This window comes from Charadrius vociferus, unplaced genomic scaffold, assembly GCF_000708025.1.
Source record: "Charadrius vociferus isolate BGI_N301 unplaced genomic scaffold, ASM70802v2 scaffold370, whole genome shotgun sequence".
Taxonomy (NCBI): Eukaryota; Metazoa; Chordata; class Aves; order Charadriiformes; family Charadriidae; genus Charadrius; species Charadrius vociferus.
In genome coordinates, this window is record NW_009646744.1 from 4,539,621 (window position 1) to 4,556,177 (window position 16,557).

The 16,557-nt window shown below is 42.1% G+C and overlaps 2 protein-coding genes across 2 annotated transcripts in view; one reads left to right on the forward strand and one right to left on the reverse strand.

Moving 5' to 3' along the window:
* The window catches only part of PKD2L2 (polycystic kidney disease 2-like 2), a 12,255-nt gene extending 3,105 nt beyond the window's left edge, over positions 1 to 9,150 (forward strand). Inside the window, exons 5-14 of the mRNA XM_009891469.1 lie at positions 541 to 762; positions 1,364 to 1,592; positions 2,163 to 2,333; positions 3,920 to 4,101; positions 5,335 to 5,455; positions 6,183 to 6,284; positions 7,449 to 7,528; positions 7,621 to 7,690; positions 8,451 to 8,581; positions 9,033 to 9,150. Coding sequence (XP_009889771.1) covers positions 541 to 762; positions 1,364 to 1,592; positions 2,163 to 2,333; positions 3,920 to 4,101; positions 5,335 to 5,455; positions 6,183 to 6,284; positions 7,449 to 7,528; positions 7,621 to 7,690; positions 8,451 to 8,581; positions 9,033 to 9,150 — 1,426 coding nt within the window. The remainder of the gene's footprint in view (positions 1 to 540; positions 763 to 1,363; positions 1,593 to 2,162; positions 2,334 to 3,919; positions 4,102 to 5,334; positions 5,456 to 6,182; positions 6,285 to 7,448; positions 7,529 to 7,620; positions 7,691 to 8,450; positions 8,582 to 9,032) is intronic.
* A 4,561-nt stretch (positions 9,151 to 13,711) lies between these two features.
* Positions 13,712 to 16,557, reverse strand: part of FAM13B (family with sequence similarity 13, member B) — a 39,422-nt gene continuing 36,576 nt past the window's right edge. Inside the window, exons 20-22 of the mRNA XM_009891481.1 lie at positions 16,379 to 16,551; positions 15,844 to 15,945; positions 13,712 to 14,608 (exon numbers count right to left, since the gene is read on the reverse strand). Of these exons, the coding sequence (XP_009889783.1) occupies positions 14,485 to 14,608; positions 15,844 to 15,945; positions 16,379 to 16,551 (399 nt within the window). The 3' untranslated portion in view covers positions 13,712 to 14,484. The remainder of the gene's footprint in view (positions 14,609 to 15,843; positions 15,946 to 16,378; positions 16,552 to 16,557) is intronic.

The following is a 16,557-nucleotide window of genomic DNA, read 5'->3' on the forward strand; positions in this document are numbered from 1 at the left end:
GGTTCAGCAAAAGCACATGTTAATGGGTCTATCTCCACTAACATCTCTGGAGAAATGATTATATGAGGCCTGAATTTAAATCACATGTTTAGAAATTGGAATCATGCTAAAATGGTGTGGAAACAGAGCCGAAAGGCGTGCTTCACACACTTCATTTAGCACCAATTTAATGCAATGAAAGAACATGTGAGCATGCCACAGTAACAATGAACTACATAAACCAGAGGTATTCCATCTATCTATAAAGGTTTTAAGGTAATAAACTGTCTGGTCCACATTGGGCGAAATCCAGATTCATAAGTAATTGCTGTTTTGTGAATGTAATGAGTGGCTAAACAAAAGAAATGGGAATATCTTAAGGCCGTGTGTCTTGTGCGTACTGCAGCTAAAGTAAAGTGTTATTTAAAGTTCTGGCTTAAATGGTCAGTTGTGGATGCAGAAGAACACAAGAACTAATAAGAATTGTCTAAAATAAAAGTTAAAGCTTACTTCAGTCCAGTTTCCATAAGCTGAGCTGCTGTGTTTTCCCTTTTCTGGCAGATGGAAATACACCTCAGCCTCCTCGTTATCCCCGTGGTACTGGGGATCTATGGGCTTGTACAGCAGCGGAGGGTATATGTTCACCTTACCTCAGTCGAAGCAGAAGAGCCTGGAGAAGTTGGTGTCTCTCAGGCAGCACAATTGGCTCACGAGAGGAACCAGAATTGTATTTATTGATTTCTCAACGTATAATGCTAACATAAACCTCTTCTGTATAGTCAGGTGAGTTCTTACCTTTACTACACGTGAAATCCAATTTACTGAGACATAATGCCTCCATAAGGACGCAAGGAAGGGCTGGTCACCTCAGGCGCATGCAGCCACGTTTCTCAGGTAGCAGCTGGCAAGACAGTAAGTCATTAAAAATACAGAAAATCAGTTAGTGCAGGGAGCAGGCCCGGATCCTTTCTGGTTTTTTGTAATAATTGGTGTCTGCTCTGTACAGCTGGTTGCTGCTGTCAGCTGGAATATATTTCATAGCCTTTTTGCAAGGTCAAAGACTGGATTATTAGTCTTGTTGTCAGCTAGTGGAAGGAAAAGACTCAGGGTAGGTTGAACGTTTGGTCTTCTGAGACACAGTTTCTTTAAAGACTTGACCGAACACCATAGCTTGGGTATCCCAAGAGCTTGTTGTCCCCTCAACCTTCCCTATAGTTTGATACTCTTTTAATGGGGGACTGAGTGTAACTCTTACAAGAAGATCTTACAGGTGTAGGAGTTCCAGTAAGGTATTATTAAATGTAGTAGTAATTAATATTAGAAAATTAAGGTCTGAGATGATTTGAAGGGATGGGAACTAACATCAGTCCTCAATTTTTTCCAGGTTGGTGGTAGAGTTCCCTGCCACCGGGGGTGCTCTCACCTCCTCACATACCTACTCTGTGAAGCTCCTCAGATACGTCACGTATTATGATTACTTCCTAGCTTCCTGCGAAATCACCTTTTGCCTCTTTATCATTACATTCATAATCCAGGAAGCTATAAAAATAGTAAAACTGAAAAAGAAGTATTTCAAAAGTGCCTGGAACTGTCTGGATTTGCTGCTGCTGGTGGTGAGCTACCCCTTGACTTTCACCTCTGTGCTTGCCAGCCTCGGCTAGCACTGGATAGACAGCCAACGAGCCAAAACAGCCCAAATCTCTGTCTGGTTAGAGTCAGTCACCCACTGTTCTGCACTGAAGAGGCCACACAGGCCACCATGGTTCAGCACACTTGAGCTCTTTTCTAGCCTTGCCGTGGCTCCGTGTCCTTCTTACTTGTTATCCACCTTGTTTGTTTTAGCCTTAATCTTTGCAGAGCAGGGAAGCACTAGTGCATAACAGAGCTAACACGGTAAAATTAGAATATATGCAGCATGTTACATAGCACAAGCCCAGAATTATCATAGTACAATTACAAATGGTTTGGCCAATAAAGTCTCTCATATATATTTCTATGATATATACATATATATATATATATCTATGATATATACAGTTTATGACAAAACGTAAAAAGCTCAGGTTCTTCAAATCTAACCAAGTGCCTTTTGAAATCAGTACAGTCTTTGTGTGCAAAGTGACGAGTCTGAAGAGAGGGGGTGTAGATGGACTTCAGTTTCACTTGCTTCTGCTTTCCTTCAGGTATCCATCCTTGCAATTGCCTTCAACATCTACCGCACTGTAGCAGTGTCCCTGCTAATGAAAGAGCTGCTCTCTGATCCCCATGTATATCCAGACTTCTATTTCCTTGCGTTCTGGCAAGTCCTTTACAACAACATGATTGCCGTCAACATCTTCTTTGCTTGGATAAAGGTATTGGTTCTTACTCCCTTTTTTTGTACTCAGGAATCGTACTGTTTCTAAGCATAGCGTAAATGTTCCCTTTTACCTTTTCATGGGTGAATTGCAAAGGCCAAAAAGGAGAATTTTGTTTATAAGATTCCAGAAGAGTTTAAAATTACCTCCTTCTCAGAAACATGGGTCACACAAATTCCAAGCCCATGTAAAAAAAAATTTTGCACGTGGGCAGCTGTCTCCCTTAGAGCAGCTGGGAAATTACCATGGCCAAACAGCCTCCTCAAACGCAGTCTTTTCCTGGACCAAATATTATCCAGGTCACAGCCTGATCTACATAGATGGCATGGCTGTAATAGGTGAAGCTATTTCATGGCTTTTGTGGCTAAAAGCAATGAAAACAGTAGCTACTTTTTAATTGCAGAGGAACACAAAAGGTGCCTGAACTTGATTCAGAAGTGGCTTTGTGCCAGGACACCTTTAATTTCATTCTTACTTGCAAATGGATTTGCTGATCTCTGGACAGGGCAGCAAACTTCTTTAAGATAAGGGGCTACTTTTGTTTCTAACCAGGTGTTCTGGGGCCAAACCAGTCCTGCATGTTTGTATGCCACTGCCCCTAATCAATTAAATCCTGCTGGCTCTGACTGGGCTCTGCACCCAGCAGACATCAGTGACTTTGGTTTGGGTGGCTTCAGTGTTCCCAGTGACTGAATGAAACTTCCCAAAGCTTTGCCCGATCCCAGGCTGCTTACAGGCCCTCTTTCCCCTAAGGTATTTGTAAAACACCATAACACAAAGCGGCTGCAAAACAGACAGGAGAGGTGCTCACATCTGACAGAAGAGATCATGCTTTACAGTCATGCCCCGAGTACCCTGAACATAAGCTATCATGAAAGGTCATGTCCTTTTAAAATAAACAGACTTTAAAATAAACAGGATATGGTTGGCTTTCTGGGCTGCGAGTCCACATCGTCAGCTCATATTGAGCTTCTCATCCACCAACACCCCCAAGTCTTCCTCAGGGCTGCTCTCAATCCTTTCATCCCGCAGCCCGTATTGATTCTGGGAGTTGCCCCGACCCAGGTGCAGGACCCCGCACTTGGCCTTATTGAACCTCATGAGGTTCACACAGACCCACTTCTTGAGCCTGTCCAGGTCCTTCTGGATGACATCCCGTCCCTCAGGTGTGTCAACCGCACCACTGAGCTTGGTATTGTCTGCAAATGTGCTGAGGGTGCACTCCATCCACTGCTATGTGGATGAAGATACTGAACAGCACTGGTCCCAGTATGGACCCCTGAGGGACACCACTTGTCACCGATCTCCATATCTGCTAGAGCTGATTACACATACCAGTACCCAGCGAAGACCTGTCCACACAGCATTAGCTTCAGTACAGAAGCATGTTTGCCCTGCAGAATATTCATCTTCTCCAGAAACACACCCAATCCTAGTTCTCCTTACAGATACATACCATACAACTTATTTCTAGATAAGACTTAACCTGTAAATTATGATTACAGATAACATTCTAGAAATTATGTTAAGAAGTTACAATATGTTTTGATCCCCCAATAACAATGTGTTCTGTTCTCTTGCAGATATTTAAATATGTAAAATTTAACAAAACCATGACACAGCTGTCCTCTACTTTATCTCGCTGTGCCAAAGATGTCACTGGTTTTGCCATCATGTTCTTCATCATTTTCTTTGCCTACGCTCAGTTCGGCTATCTGGTCTTCGGGTCGCAAGTTGAAGAGTTTTCCAGTTTCCAAAACTGCATGTATGCTACTTCCTAAACTTTTTGATAACAAAACCCCCAGTTGGTGCAGGCACAAACCAGTTTCTGCTAAGCAGAAATCAAGAGTACAGGTCTCCAACACTTAAGCTTATTTCATAGAGCAAAACCAACATTGTTGTCTATACAATCTGCTTCCCAAAACCTTCATATGTTCAAAAGACACCAAGTGTACATTAAACAGTTCAGGGAAACATAAGAAGGGGAAGCTCAGGAGTAGTTCACCCGATGGAGCTATTAGTCCCGACAGTTCTCAACACAACGTTGTTGGCATGTGTAACCAGGACGCTGGGCAATCGGGCAGGCCTGGCAGCAGGCTGTTCTCTTTTTGCCTCCTTCAAAAGCAGGAATCTGAAACTACCGAGCCACTGGGGCTGCGATCCAGTCCCCAGCATGAAAGCCACAGAAGAACTGCTTGAGCGACCCAAGTGGCCCAGAGCACAAGCTGAGCATGTTTGCAAACAGGAGTGAAAACATCCAGCTGCATGGCCAAGAGTCCCCAAATCCCATCTGCTGGCTCTGTTACTTTCTTCCCCAGATTTTTTTCCACCACTCACTGTAGCAACATCAGATCAACTCCAGGTGCCAGCTGGAACTGGTTTTGATGGTCCTTGCACCTTGTAGCAACCCTAACCTGTCACCCGCAGCGTGTACTGTTAGCCTATGGCTACGTTTCTTACAACTTGAGAGAGAGATCTTTACTGTACCAGCTTGTTTGAAAGCAGCTTTTCTTATAAAATTAAGGTATTTCTAAACCAGAAAAATAGCTCATTTTGGATCTGAGATAGTTCTAAGATGCTGCAATACAGAGAAATATTTATTTGTCTTAACTAGGAATAAAATCCCCTGCAGGGGGACATGGGACCTGTACTGTTACCTTCTGTACTAACAGAAGATAAGGGTTCATGAAGCTAGAAGAGAAGGGAAATAATTTAAAGAAACCCCCAGAGCCAGGTGGTTTATTCAAAATGAAAGTATTTTCTCATACAAGCCATTTAAAAATTCCTTTCTATTTTCAAATTCTCAAATATATGCTAAATGCCCAATTTACAATAGCAGTGTTATCCTGGCTTGCCTTTTGATTTCAGTGACTAAGGTAATGGCGAATCAGTCTCAATTGTATCTATTGCCTTTTTTTTTTCCCCCCCTCAATAATGCTTACAATACGTCTCTTTAGGAGAAGCCAGTCAACCTCATTCTGCTATTTTTTACTCCCAGCTTTACCCAGTTTCGTATTGTGCTGGGAGATTTTAATTTTGAAGCCATCGAAGCAGCAAACAGAATCCTTGGACCTATTTACTTCATCACATTTGTCTTCTTTGTGTTCTTCATATTGCTGGTAGGTATCATCTTAAAAGTGCTTATCCTTTCGCATAAGCGATAGAGAAGCTCTGTTGTACAGTGCTCCGAGACAGTGTTTTCCACCCCAAATCAGAGTGGGTTTGCCCTGCCTGCCCCTCAGCACACCTGGGCAGAGAAGCACTCTGAACCCTCTTGCAGGAGTTCCCAGCAGGCAGATATTTCGCAGCTCTCCCTTCCTCCAGAACGGCCACAAAAGGGCCTTTTGCACCACAAAATGAGCACGTTGCCCCTTTCAGTCTACTGCACCGCCTATTTGTTGGGATTTTAATTTCTGAAAACTTAATTGGATGCTCTTCAAAACTGCATAATGTCAGCCGTGTCAGGCAGGAAGGTTAAAGAGACTTAGATGGAACCACATAGGTGCAGGTTTGGTTTCTCTGTTAGATTGACGTTTTCATTAATTGCTTCAGATTGAAACACCATCTGAAAAAGCTACAAGTATAAAACATGAAATCTTTAGCCTCCAAGGGACTGGGCCTTCTAGCCGATGCTGCAGATAGGAAATAAGTGATTTGTCACCCAAAAATATTCCCAAGGACCACCAGATAATTTAAGTGCATTAGGAGCGTATATGTACCCAGCAAAGCTCTTCAGTTCATTCCGTTACGTGCCCTAGCATGGAATGGCCCCCAAAACAACAGCCCCAGCAGAGTACAAGTGAAATTTCCAGAAACAAAATATCTAACTGCATCCTTCCTGTGCAGAACATGTTTTTGGCCATTATAAATGACACCTACTCAGAAGTCAAAGCAGACTTTAAACTGATAACCAGTGAAGAACTGCAGATCAGAGACCTCTTCAGACAGGTATGTACACACGTCTGTAACTACCTCGTTTAATTCAAGACAAGAGGAGGAATTCTAAGCTACATCACTAGCAAAGAGCCTTAAACAGCTAGGCCATAGTCATTTAAGGACACACAATATTTGATTTTTCGCTTTAAACAAACGTTTGACAGATACAGAGATGTCCTCCCATCAAACCCACAGGAGCTCCTACTGGTAAGAGTAGCGTGTAAGTTTGGGTGCAGAGAGCCTACCTTTCCTTCACCCTTTTTTCAAAGGTATTTAAGACCGGCCTGGTTTGTGATACATCCTGTCATCAGCTTTCCTCGGAGCTTACTGTTGCTGCTCTTCCAAACTGAGAAACTAAAGATCTTCTCTGCATGGAAAGACAAGTGAAAATACATACCTTTAAAATGCCACAAAGTTTAGACCATTTTTATGTGCCAGAAATGAGTACAAAAAGGGAACAAATCTTTCCCTGACTCTTCAGTTAAACTTGAAATTATGACCTCCTTTCCTGCCAGATGCATACACTGAAGCCAAAAAGATTGTATGAGGTTCCATCGCTGGGACCAGTCAGTACCTCTGCCTAGAGACATAACTTTAACTGGGGAATACAGCATCACCGGTGAGATAAATTGGATTGAGATAGGTATGGGATGAGAGACCTGCGCATTCAGACTGCGTTTCTCTACGCTGAGCGCTCTGTAGGGGAGGGCTGGCGGACATACATACCCAAAATTTTCCTGTAGGATTTTATGAGTGGCATAGACACAAGTTCCATTGCTCCTGCAAAGCCTAGCTTTCACTGAGGAAAGGGGAATTCCTGGCCAGGACACAGCTAGTCTGATCAGCAACAGCACTGCTTAGATCCCCCACCCAAGCTCATTCCCTCACTTATCCTGGGCTGCAGAAAGATTAAACTGAATATGCTTGAAAACAAAAACGCTGACCGGATTTGGTTTGATATTGCCTTCAGGGATTTCATGACAGATTTGAGATACAGCAGGGTAAGTTCTCTGAGCCGAGCCAAGGGAACAAAGAAAGCGATGGCCTGGTGGGATGTCTGTTTAATTGCCAAGGCATTGCTGACAGTTTGTTCCTTGCATTTGAGTCCTTGTGCAGAAGTGTCTCCGGTTAAACACAAGCCAATTAATGTGCCTGACTTTCCCTGTCTATGTTCAGAGTTGCAATAAGGCCCTCGTCAAGCTCAAGTTGAAGAAACCAGAGATGGATACAAATTCAGCAGAGAAGAGCTTGGAAAGGTAAGATCTCAGCATTCGCTGTTCCCCCCTGCACCAAGCACAGACCTGTTCTCATGGGACTTCTGTCTTTTCTCATATGTGTGAATGACAAGCAAGGAATTTTCAGCCACCAAAGGACAGGGTCTTTCTAAGCTTTCCAACGAAGACAGTGCTAATGAAAAGGTAGGCTTTATTCTTTCCTATAGTCTTAGAAACTGCTGGTTATATTGCAGAAGTTGTCCCCACCGTTCTTTACAAAAGCTATTTCTCTAAAGGATGCTATTTTTAACATCATAGGAACAGCAAAAGCTAGACCTATTAATAAACACAAATTACTAATTATGCCCAAAACTTCAAATGAAAACTTGCTCAGGGGCAAGGTCATACACTAAATAGCAGAGCTGGCAGTAGGGTGAGGTCAGTGTGCCTTAGCAATGGTATGAAGTGGTGAGCTGGGCATTTGCCCAAATGTTAAACCGAAACAGATGTATGGAAAACAAACAAGTTCTACAACAATCTGTTGGGTCATAGGTTGCATCTAGAAGAAAGATTACTGTAGCTTCCAGCAGTCTCCGGTAGCTCCATATCTGGGATAGACCCATGAGAGTACTTCTAAAACATATTTTTAAAAATCACTTCTACAGCAAGAGAGGGAAAAGCCCCTTGGATAGCTGTAAACGCTGCTACACACAACACTTGCAATCTCTCAACTCTGAAAAGGAATGTGTATTCCTATATCCTGTCTTTTTGGAAGGGCCAGAAGGAAAATGTAGAAGAGAACACTTTGCTCCCCAAAGCTGCTTCTGTGTTTTCCTGCATGCGTGCCCCCTCCCTGCATGAGGGACTGCTGTTACAGGTGTCCCAGTGAGCCATGCTGGCTTTGTGATTTTGGTGTTCGTTTGTGGTTGTGTTTTTTTTTTTTAATCCCTCTGGTGTTGAATAGAGCCATCTGAAGTTATCAAAGCTACAGGAAGGGGAAGAGAAACTTCGTCAGAAGTATCCACTTACTGACAACATGGACTCAGTCACAGCTGAGAGCTGCAAGGGCTTCGTCTCCACTGCAGAATTTCATCAGTAAGTGTGTGTGAGTTTGTTCTTGCAGTCTTATTCTCACGCCCAGGCAGCTGCAGCCCTAGCTGAAACCCTCACCGAGTGACAACCTGAGAGACAGGAGATCAACCACAAAGTCAGTGATTTTAGGATATTTTAAGTGCTCTTACACTGGCTGACAACAGCTGCCCTCAGGGAGGGAAGAAGGAAATGAAAGAATTTAGAAGAGCAGCTTGTAAGGACATTAGTCAAGAATGAGGTGGGACAAGAATTTAAAATATTGTCACTCTTCCAGAACATCATCTTGTGGCTGCCCAGGGAGGGGGACAGAGACTGTAAGACCTTGTGCTTGTGAAGGGTGTTTCAGGACATAGACCTTTGGCAGCTGACACAAGTGAGCAAAGAGGAAGGTTGCAAATGCAAGTTTAAGGGCAGCACCATCTCAAGGACGTGTTGCTGTATTTGTGTGTTCCAGGCTCTTCAGGTATACAGCTGAGTTGGGAAAAGAATTAAATAACATGAATAAAATATTAATGAGAATTATGGAAAGCATGTCACAAGTGAAGCATGCTTCAGGCAAGATGGCACAGTAAAATGCATGAAGAGATGGCCTGATTCTTCACACAGTTTAAATGTATGCTAAGACCCCATTCTTTCCCCCCACCCCCTGTATTTTTTCCTATATCTGCCTGAGAGAAGCAGCAATGTTAGTAAAGGTATATACCATTGTTGCTTCTGGGTCTGGTCTTTGAGAGTTGCAGGTGCTTCTTCAACTGTGAGAAGAACTGACCAACCTTGCTAGAGTTCTGGTCAGGTATGTCTACAAATGCCGGATGGCATTTATTCCTCTGCCTTATTTCGGGACTGCTGTGAGACACAGAAGTTACCTGCTCCTGTAACCACGGGAGCCGAGGGCGAGCAATGGCAGCACCCTGTGCCTGCTCCCCACCCTTCGCTCCATTTCTGGCCCTGCGTAGCCCCGTCCAGCACAGGGGTCATCAGCCCTCCTCCCTTCCCCAGAAGTTCTTCTGCTAGTGCATCTGCTGCCGAGGTTAATGCTCATTTCTCAACAGTTTGTGTTCCAGGCACATGTTGCTTCCAAAACAGGTTACTGTTGCCTTCAGAGAAAAAAAAATAATAATATTCTTCTTTCAGGAAATAAACAATTTTTTATTTTGATCAGCCCTCACAGCTGGAACCACTAGAGGGCGGTTGGCTTCACCCTCGCACCAGCCTGGCTTTTCAGAACATCCTTTTCATTCCTAAATCCATTCATTTATCCCCGTTGCCTTACAGACAAGGCGTTATGTCCAGGCCAGAAGCTATCTACTCCTGTGTAATCGTTAATATTTGTATTTTGCCGGGATTCAGCCACGGGAAGAAATAAGACACATGTCCAGATGCCCTCTGAACATGCCATGAGAAAACACGGGGCCACCCGCACCGCGCGCTGCCTGCCCCAGGCAGGTTCTGCCGCTGTACATCTCGACACGCAGCCCCCAGCCTCCGGAGTATCCTGAATCTTATAGAGATCCTACAATGATTTGTAACGCCTTACGTCCTGCAGAGCACTGTCAAGCTACTACACGGTCTCTGGTTTCTCTGTGTCTAACCAACACTGCTGAGGAGCCGTCTCGTGCAGAGGGGAGCAGACAGGCCCTTGAAGGGACCCCGAAAGAGACCGCTTCAGCCCAGTAACATGATGTAGCCATGCACTGGTCTGCCTGCCAGGGATCACCGGTTTTGTACTTGTCTCCTGGCCAAGCCAAACCATCCTCTCTCTTCTAAAAGGGACCAGTTTAAAATAAAACCACCTCTTCCTTTCCCTTCCCAAGGGTTCTTGTTGCTATGCAGTGTCCCGGGACACTTGGCCCAGAAAACAGAGGTCACCGATGATCTGTTTATCTCGATTACTCAATAGCCTGACATGCAGGAAAGCAGATGCGTTGCACCTTTGGCATCTCCGACCTTTCCGCCTCCTGGCAACGCCTCTCATACAAAGAAGTCTCAAAACCTTTACCCACAGTTACTTACCCAGAACTTTGTGGAAGAGCTTCCAAGCACTCCTTGCTCTATTCCTCTGGAGCACAGGAAACCCTCTTTACATCCAGCAAGCTCCTTGCCCTGCGCTCACCTAACGGCTGAAGCAAACCTCTTGAAAAGGTAAAGCTTGGAATACTATAGATTTGTCATCTCAGAACTGGTTCTTCAGCAAGGAAGATCTGTGCCAGTACCACTGAGCTTTTTGCATCCTCAGAAAAAGCCGTTTCTCCTCTGTTTTGGCTAATGGTGTTTAGAACAGGGTTATTTTCCTTATTCATATATTCTTCATTGCTTTGTAGCATATGTATTTTAAACAGTTTCCACCAAAACACTGTTTGAGGGATTTTTGTCTTCTCATTAGCATCTTGATCAGAGCAAGCTTCGTTGAATAAATAACGCTAAGGAAAAATGGAGGATTGCACAACAGATCTGTAACAACCTTGTTCATTCTTCAAACCAGTGTCCCAAGAATTTGGGCTTTCTTTTTCCCCCATCTTCAGAGGAAAGGCATGTGATCAGAGGGAAGGTTATTCTGTCCCACCCTAAAGCACAGTACCACAGGCTGCCTTCATCTCTCCTCTCCCTCAGCTTCCTAGTTGTTTTTCTTCTCCCCCTTTACCTGCGCTGCCACACATTCACAAGCAGAGCCTTCACCTTCAGGAGTTCTTCTGTCCCCTGCCAGGCCTCAGGCTGAAGGTGGATTTACACAAAATACAACAGAAGAGTCAGTTTGAAAGACCTCCATTGCTTTTCATATGAATTTACATCAATATACTACGAAAAAAATCAATTTTGTCCAGAGGAAAAGCATCGTCCTGTGTTTACAGAAGTGTGTGCATTTTCTGGCCACAAGCACAGCCTTAAAATCAGTATCACAGCAGTTATTGCTAAGAGAACCAGAAAGCGGTTTGGGTTGGAAGGGACCTTTAAAGGTCATCTAGTCCAACCCCACTGCTATGAGCCGGGACATCTTCAACTCGGTCAGGTTGCTCAGAGCCCCGTCCAACCTGACCTGGAATGTTCCCAGGGATGGGGCATCCACCACCTCTCTGGGCAACCTGGGCCAGTGTCTCACCACCCTCATTGTAAAAGTTGTTCTTCTTTAAGCTAAAAGAGGGCAGATTTAGATTGGATATAAAGCCATTACCCCTTGTCCTACCGCAACAGGCCCTGATAAATCTACCGAGACAGAATCATCAGCTGAAGGTGTATTCACTGGCAGTGAATTAATTAGCTCAGTAATGGCTGAATCAGCTCTCTGCCCCATCTACTCCTGAATCTGCTACTGTTGGAGCAGGAATTAGGGAGACTCACAGTTTGCTCCCGCGTCACCACGCGGCAGGCTGGCAGCCTGGCAGGAACTGAAGGCCACACCGCGCTGTAAGCCAGGCTGTCAGTTCAGGAGCTGCCGTGGTCCCTTCCCTGCTGTCCCTGCCGAGAGGCACAGTCTGCGGAGGTAAAACGAGGCCCAAACGGCTGCAGCTTCATCAAGGGCTGTCTGAGCACCTGAGCCACCTCCAGTGCCGGTGGCTGCAGAGTGGGGACCTGCCTCAGCAACACCCTGGAACTACAAATACACACAGGAATAGTGAAGGACTCGGCACTTGGTTTTAAGAGATGGCAGTGGACGAGAAAGCACGATGAGAAACAAAGATATATGACAATAAAGGTTAAGGTACTTTTATTATAAAAGTCTATACAATGAGCACCAGACATAGCAATGCAATTATATCTGGTTTAGTTATATATATATTCCATATCTATATATCCATATAGATATATAGGTTTTGCTTTTACCAAAGTAAAACTGTTATATCACAAAATGCCTAGTTCTACCATTTATTTATTGCTCAACAAGGATGGCACAAAACACACTCAGCATAACCGTTGCCATGCTTATCTACTATACTGAATAAACAGCCAAACACTGCATAACAAACACAAAGCAGCTGTTAATTCTGAATTGGAACCAGTCTGATCACTCACTCACTTATAAAAATATTGGAATCATATAGATTTAAGCATTATAAAGGAGGAATATATTATTTAAAACATTTAAATAGTGCATATTGACATTTTGCATGTGGTATATAAAACACAAACATTCATGTACAACACTATACAGTACACATTAGTTTCAATGTTTGGATACACCCGTGTCTGCAGACTGATAGAAAAGTAACTGAAGTGTACATTGCACAATGCAACTGAATAAAATTGATAAATGGTCTCAAGACTAGTTTAACCTCATAATTCTCTAAGGTCCCAGATCATTTTGCAGTTTGAAAAGGAAAAAAAAAGGCATACCACCAGTGCTCAATAGTTTTAGTGCTTTTTTTTTCTGAATTCCAAAATTACATGCCTACAAGCAGAGTAAAACAAAACAAGAAGTATTCTACAGTACACAGATGAAATCTGAGCACTAAATATCCTACTTTCAACCTATTTCATATGCTTCATGACAGAACAGCAAGTCTATGAGGTTACATGCTAGCCATTTCTTACTTTGTGAGAAAGTTCATTTTTGGTCTTTCATAAAGCAGTGTGAATAACAGCTATGTTGACATCAGCCAGTCATAAAAACATGCAGTGAGAGGAGGTGCATGCGAAACATGGCCACAATCAAACCGATACATTGAAGAAAAAAAAAAAATTGAGAAAGCACCAGTTAAAATTAACACTTAGATTTTGCCAGATCAAAACCAGCTGCTGATGGCTGTTGCAGAGCATAAAGCTAGTAGCTAAATCATCATTCAGCACAGCAGATGTGATACTGAAAACATTATTTAGTTTCAACTCTGAAGCTAAATCATGCAAGGCCCATAAACTGTTTTGCTTACATCATAAGGGTTAGATAACTTATTTTTATTCTCCAACTGTAAAACAAAATCGTGATAAACAGCAGTAATTTTTCATTCAAAACCAACAGTTCACCCTGTGGTGCACATTAACTACACTGATTTTAGCCCTTGATACCATACTTATTTCAGGTACAGTGGAATTTTAACCATCCTAAGCCAGCTCTTTTCTGCTGGAGCTACGCAAGTCTGAGCGCCATCAGATTTCCCATACACCACAATGTTCATTATGTTCCTCAAATCTTCCGAAAGCGGAGATGCAGTATCCAATTCAGACAAAACACTATGTCACCACTAGTTGATAATAACCGATTAAATGATAAAATGAACAACAGTAACATAAGTCCTGTAGGCAGCATGTGATATAACTTTTCAGTTTTCCAAGTTTTAAAAGACACTAAGCAAGGTCACTTTCTGGTTTGTCCACCGTCACCTTTATCAAAGAGGAAACGTGACCACTAATGAGCAAAATCCATAGAAGTTAATTATTACTGTGTTACGGGTGCAATTTAGAATACCAAAAATTAAAGTTGTTCCACAGCAGTCCTTTGAAAGGAATTTCAGTTTGTTTTTATAATGTTCCAGGAAAAAGAGCTTTATGTTTAATTTGCTGACTTTTTTCCCCCAAAATAAAAAATAGGCAAGAGGAGTAGTTCAGTGTAGCATTATGGTATTAATAATTTCTTCAATAATGCAAAATGTTGGTAATAACAAAAGTCTCAAAGTTCTTGAATGCTAAAGAAAAAAAGCTATGGTTGTTTTGGAACAAGACGGATGCATCTGTAATACAAAACTTTGATGGAACCTGTGTTTGCTAAAGTTGGATAGAGCAGTCTCGAACTTAGAAATCTTATTTGCTCTCTAGACAGGACCTACTTACCCTTCAAACACACTATAGTGGCACCACAATAAAGTGCACAAACTGGATTCTTTCAACAGTGCATGACAACTGAACACAAGCACCCAATAAGTACAGTGGTAGTATACGGAAACATCACGTTATTCACTGGTTTGGAGGAACATAATTTAAATTGATTTTGAAGAATCTTGTTTGCTGATAAGGACTTCTAACAGCCTAAGTTTGGCTTTAATTTTCTTGTACTCCCTGTACTCGTCAAGCATTGGAACCCGATCTTCTTTCTGTACATTCCTGTAAAAAGAAGCACATCTAAGTTTCAAGAAAATCCTCCATACTGTAGTAAGCCAAACACAAAAGCAGCAATGTGCAGTTCTCTTAGGGCAGATAAAAAGATTTTTGGCAGCTTGCTAACCAATAATAGACACATTGTTGTATTTTAGTTCATTGTAGTTAAAATTGCCATCACCTAAAAAACTGAACAGAAAACCCAGCAGCATTCATTCAGCCCAATTGTTGCAGCATTGTTTATAAATCGTTCTCTTTAGTTCTTCTGGAGATTTTATTAACAGGATATGAAGACTTTCATTTCAGATCCTGTGTATACATTACAGAAAAATACAAATAAATTGAAGTCGATCTACATTTTCACTGTATGTAGATGGACTCAAAAATTGATAGCTGAGAATTATTGCTAATTATTTAAGACTGGACTATAATAAATTAATCTATTAATCTGACTTATTTTTAAATCATTCCTTCATTAACATCATTTGCCATTAAAGTCAAAAGGAGTTATGTCCCAAATTCAGTAAGTGCGTGATGAAGCCATGTTAGTGCAATTTGTGTCACCAACAGTCCAGGAGTTTGTAGTTTAGGCGAAATATGATAGAAAGTATTGCGAAGTGAGAATGTCTGCCTGTCAAGAAAGCGACTGACCTCTTAAAAGTGTTGTTATTTTGTTCATGAGGTGATACACCTCGAAAAACCTCCTATTACACATAAAGGGCAGCAGTTCAATCAAATTCATAACAATATATATTCAAATAAGAAGCCTAAATGAACTAAACAACACAGAAAAGAATAAAAACAATCTACCCCTTTATTGCTAAAGCAAATATCCACTGTCAGGACTGACCTACTGGAACAAAGGTCAAACTTCTTAGGGCAAAATTCTCTGCCCTATGTTAAAAGAAGAAGGATAATCTGAGGGTTTTGGGGTTTTTTTGATATGCATAAAATACTTTTTTTAGAAGTATTTTAAAGTGTTATTTTTTTAAATGAAGAAGCCTACTTCTTAATTTTCATTACTCTGCTTCACAGACTGTAACAGAGGAAACAAAACTCAGGAGCATGCTTCCTCTGCTATTAGAAATACACCGGAGTGTTATCTCCTTCAGGAGATTATTCATAGTAGAGATTAAAACAGATCAGATTCCATTTGGCAACATCCATATAAGAAAGTTGAAAAAAATACTTGGCTACAAAGTAAGTCTACTGTCCAGCATCTGCTTTTGTGGTAAACGAACCTTCCATTCTGCTGATAAAACTCCTCTTCAAATTCTCGTAATGTCTTACGTAGCTTCTTCTTTTCAGCTCTGGCTTTCCACAGTTGCTCCAATAATTCAGGCCTAAAAATTTCAAGTGAAAGAAAAATACTGTTGGCCATACAATAGAATTTAAATTCTTCAAAGCATACTCAAAACCAACGGAGCTAGCTGCACTAATAATAAATTTGTCTTGCTCATAAGGAATATGCTATCCGTCTGATGGCAAAATATTGAGAACAAATTAGTAGGTAATAAAAGGGTATAAATTTTCTGCTGTCTATGCAGCTCAAGTAAGGCTGAAGAAGGTTTAGAAGACACCAAACAATTCAGTGAATACAAAAAGAACTTAGTCACACATGTCAGAGGAAAGAACGCTCCTTCAAGCCAAACACTTCCTGAGAAGTGCTGAACATGTCACTCCCTTCCACCCAACATCACGGATTTGGTATCGTGACTGTAAGTGCAATAATTACAACTTCTATAATCAAATCAGTCACTTCTTATTTTCACATACATAGAAGCAGCGCGGGTGCTCGACAGCCTCAGGTCCCGGGTCAGTTTCTCTTGACCATCTTCAACATCAGACTCGGAGTTTTCAACTGGGCTTAAAACAGATGGTGTTTGGACAGCAGTTTTTAAGATATCATTCAGGTCTGTAGACAAACCATCGCTTTCCTCCTCTTCTTCCTGAAA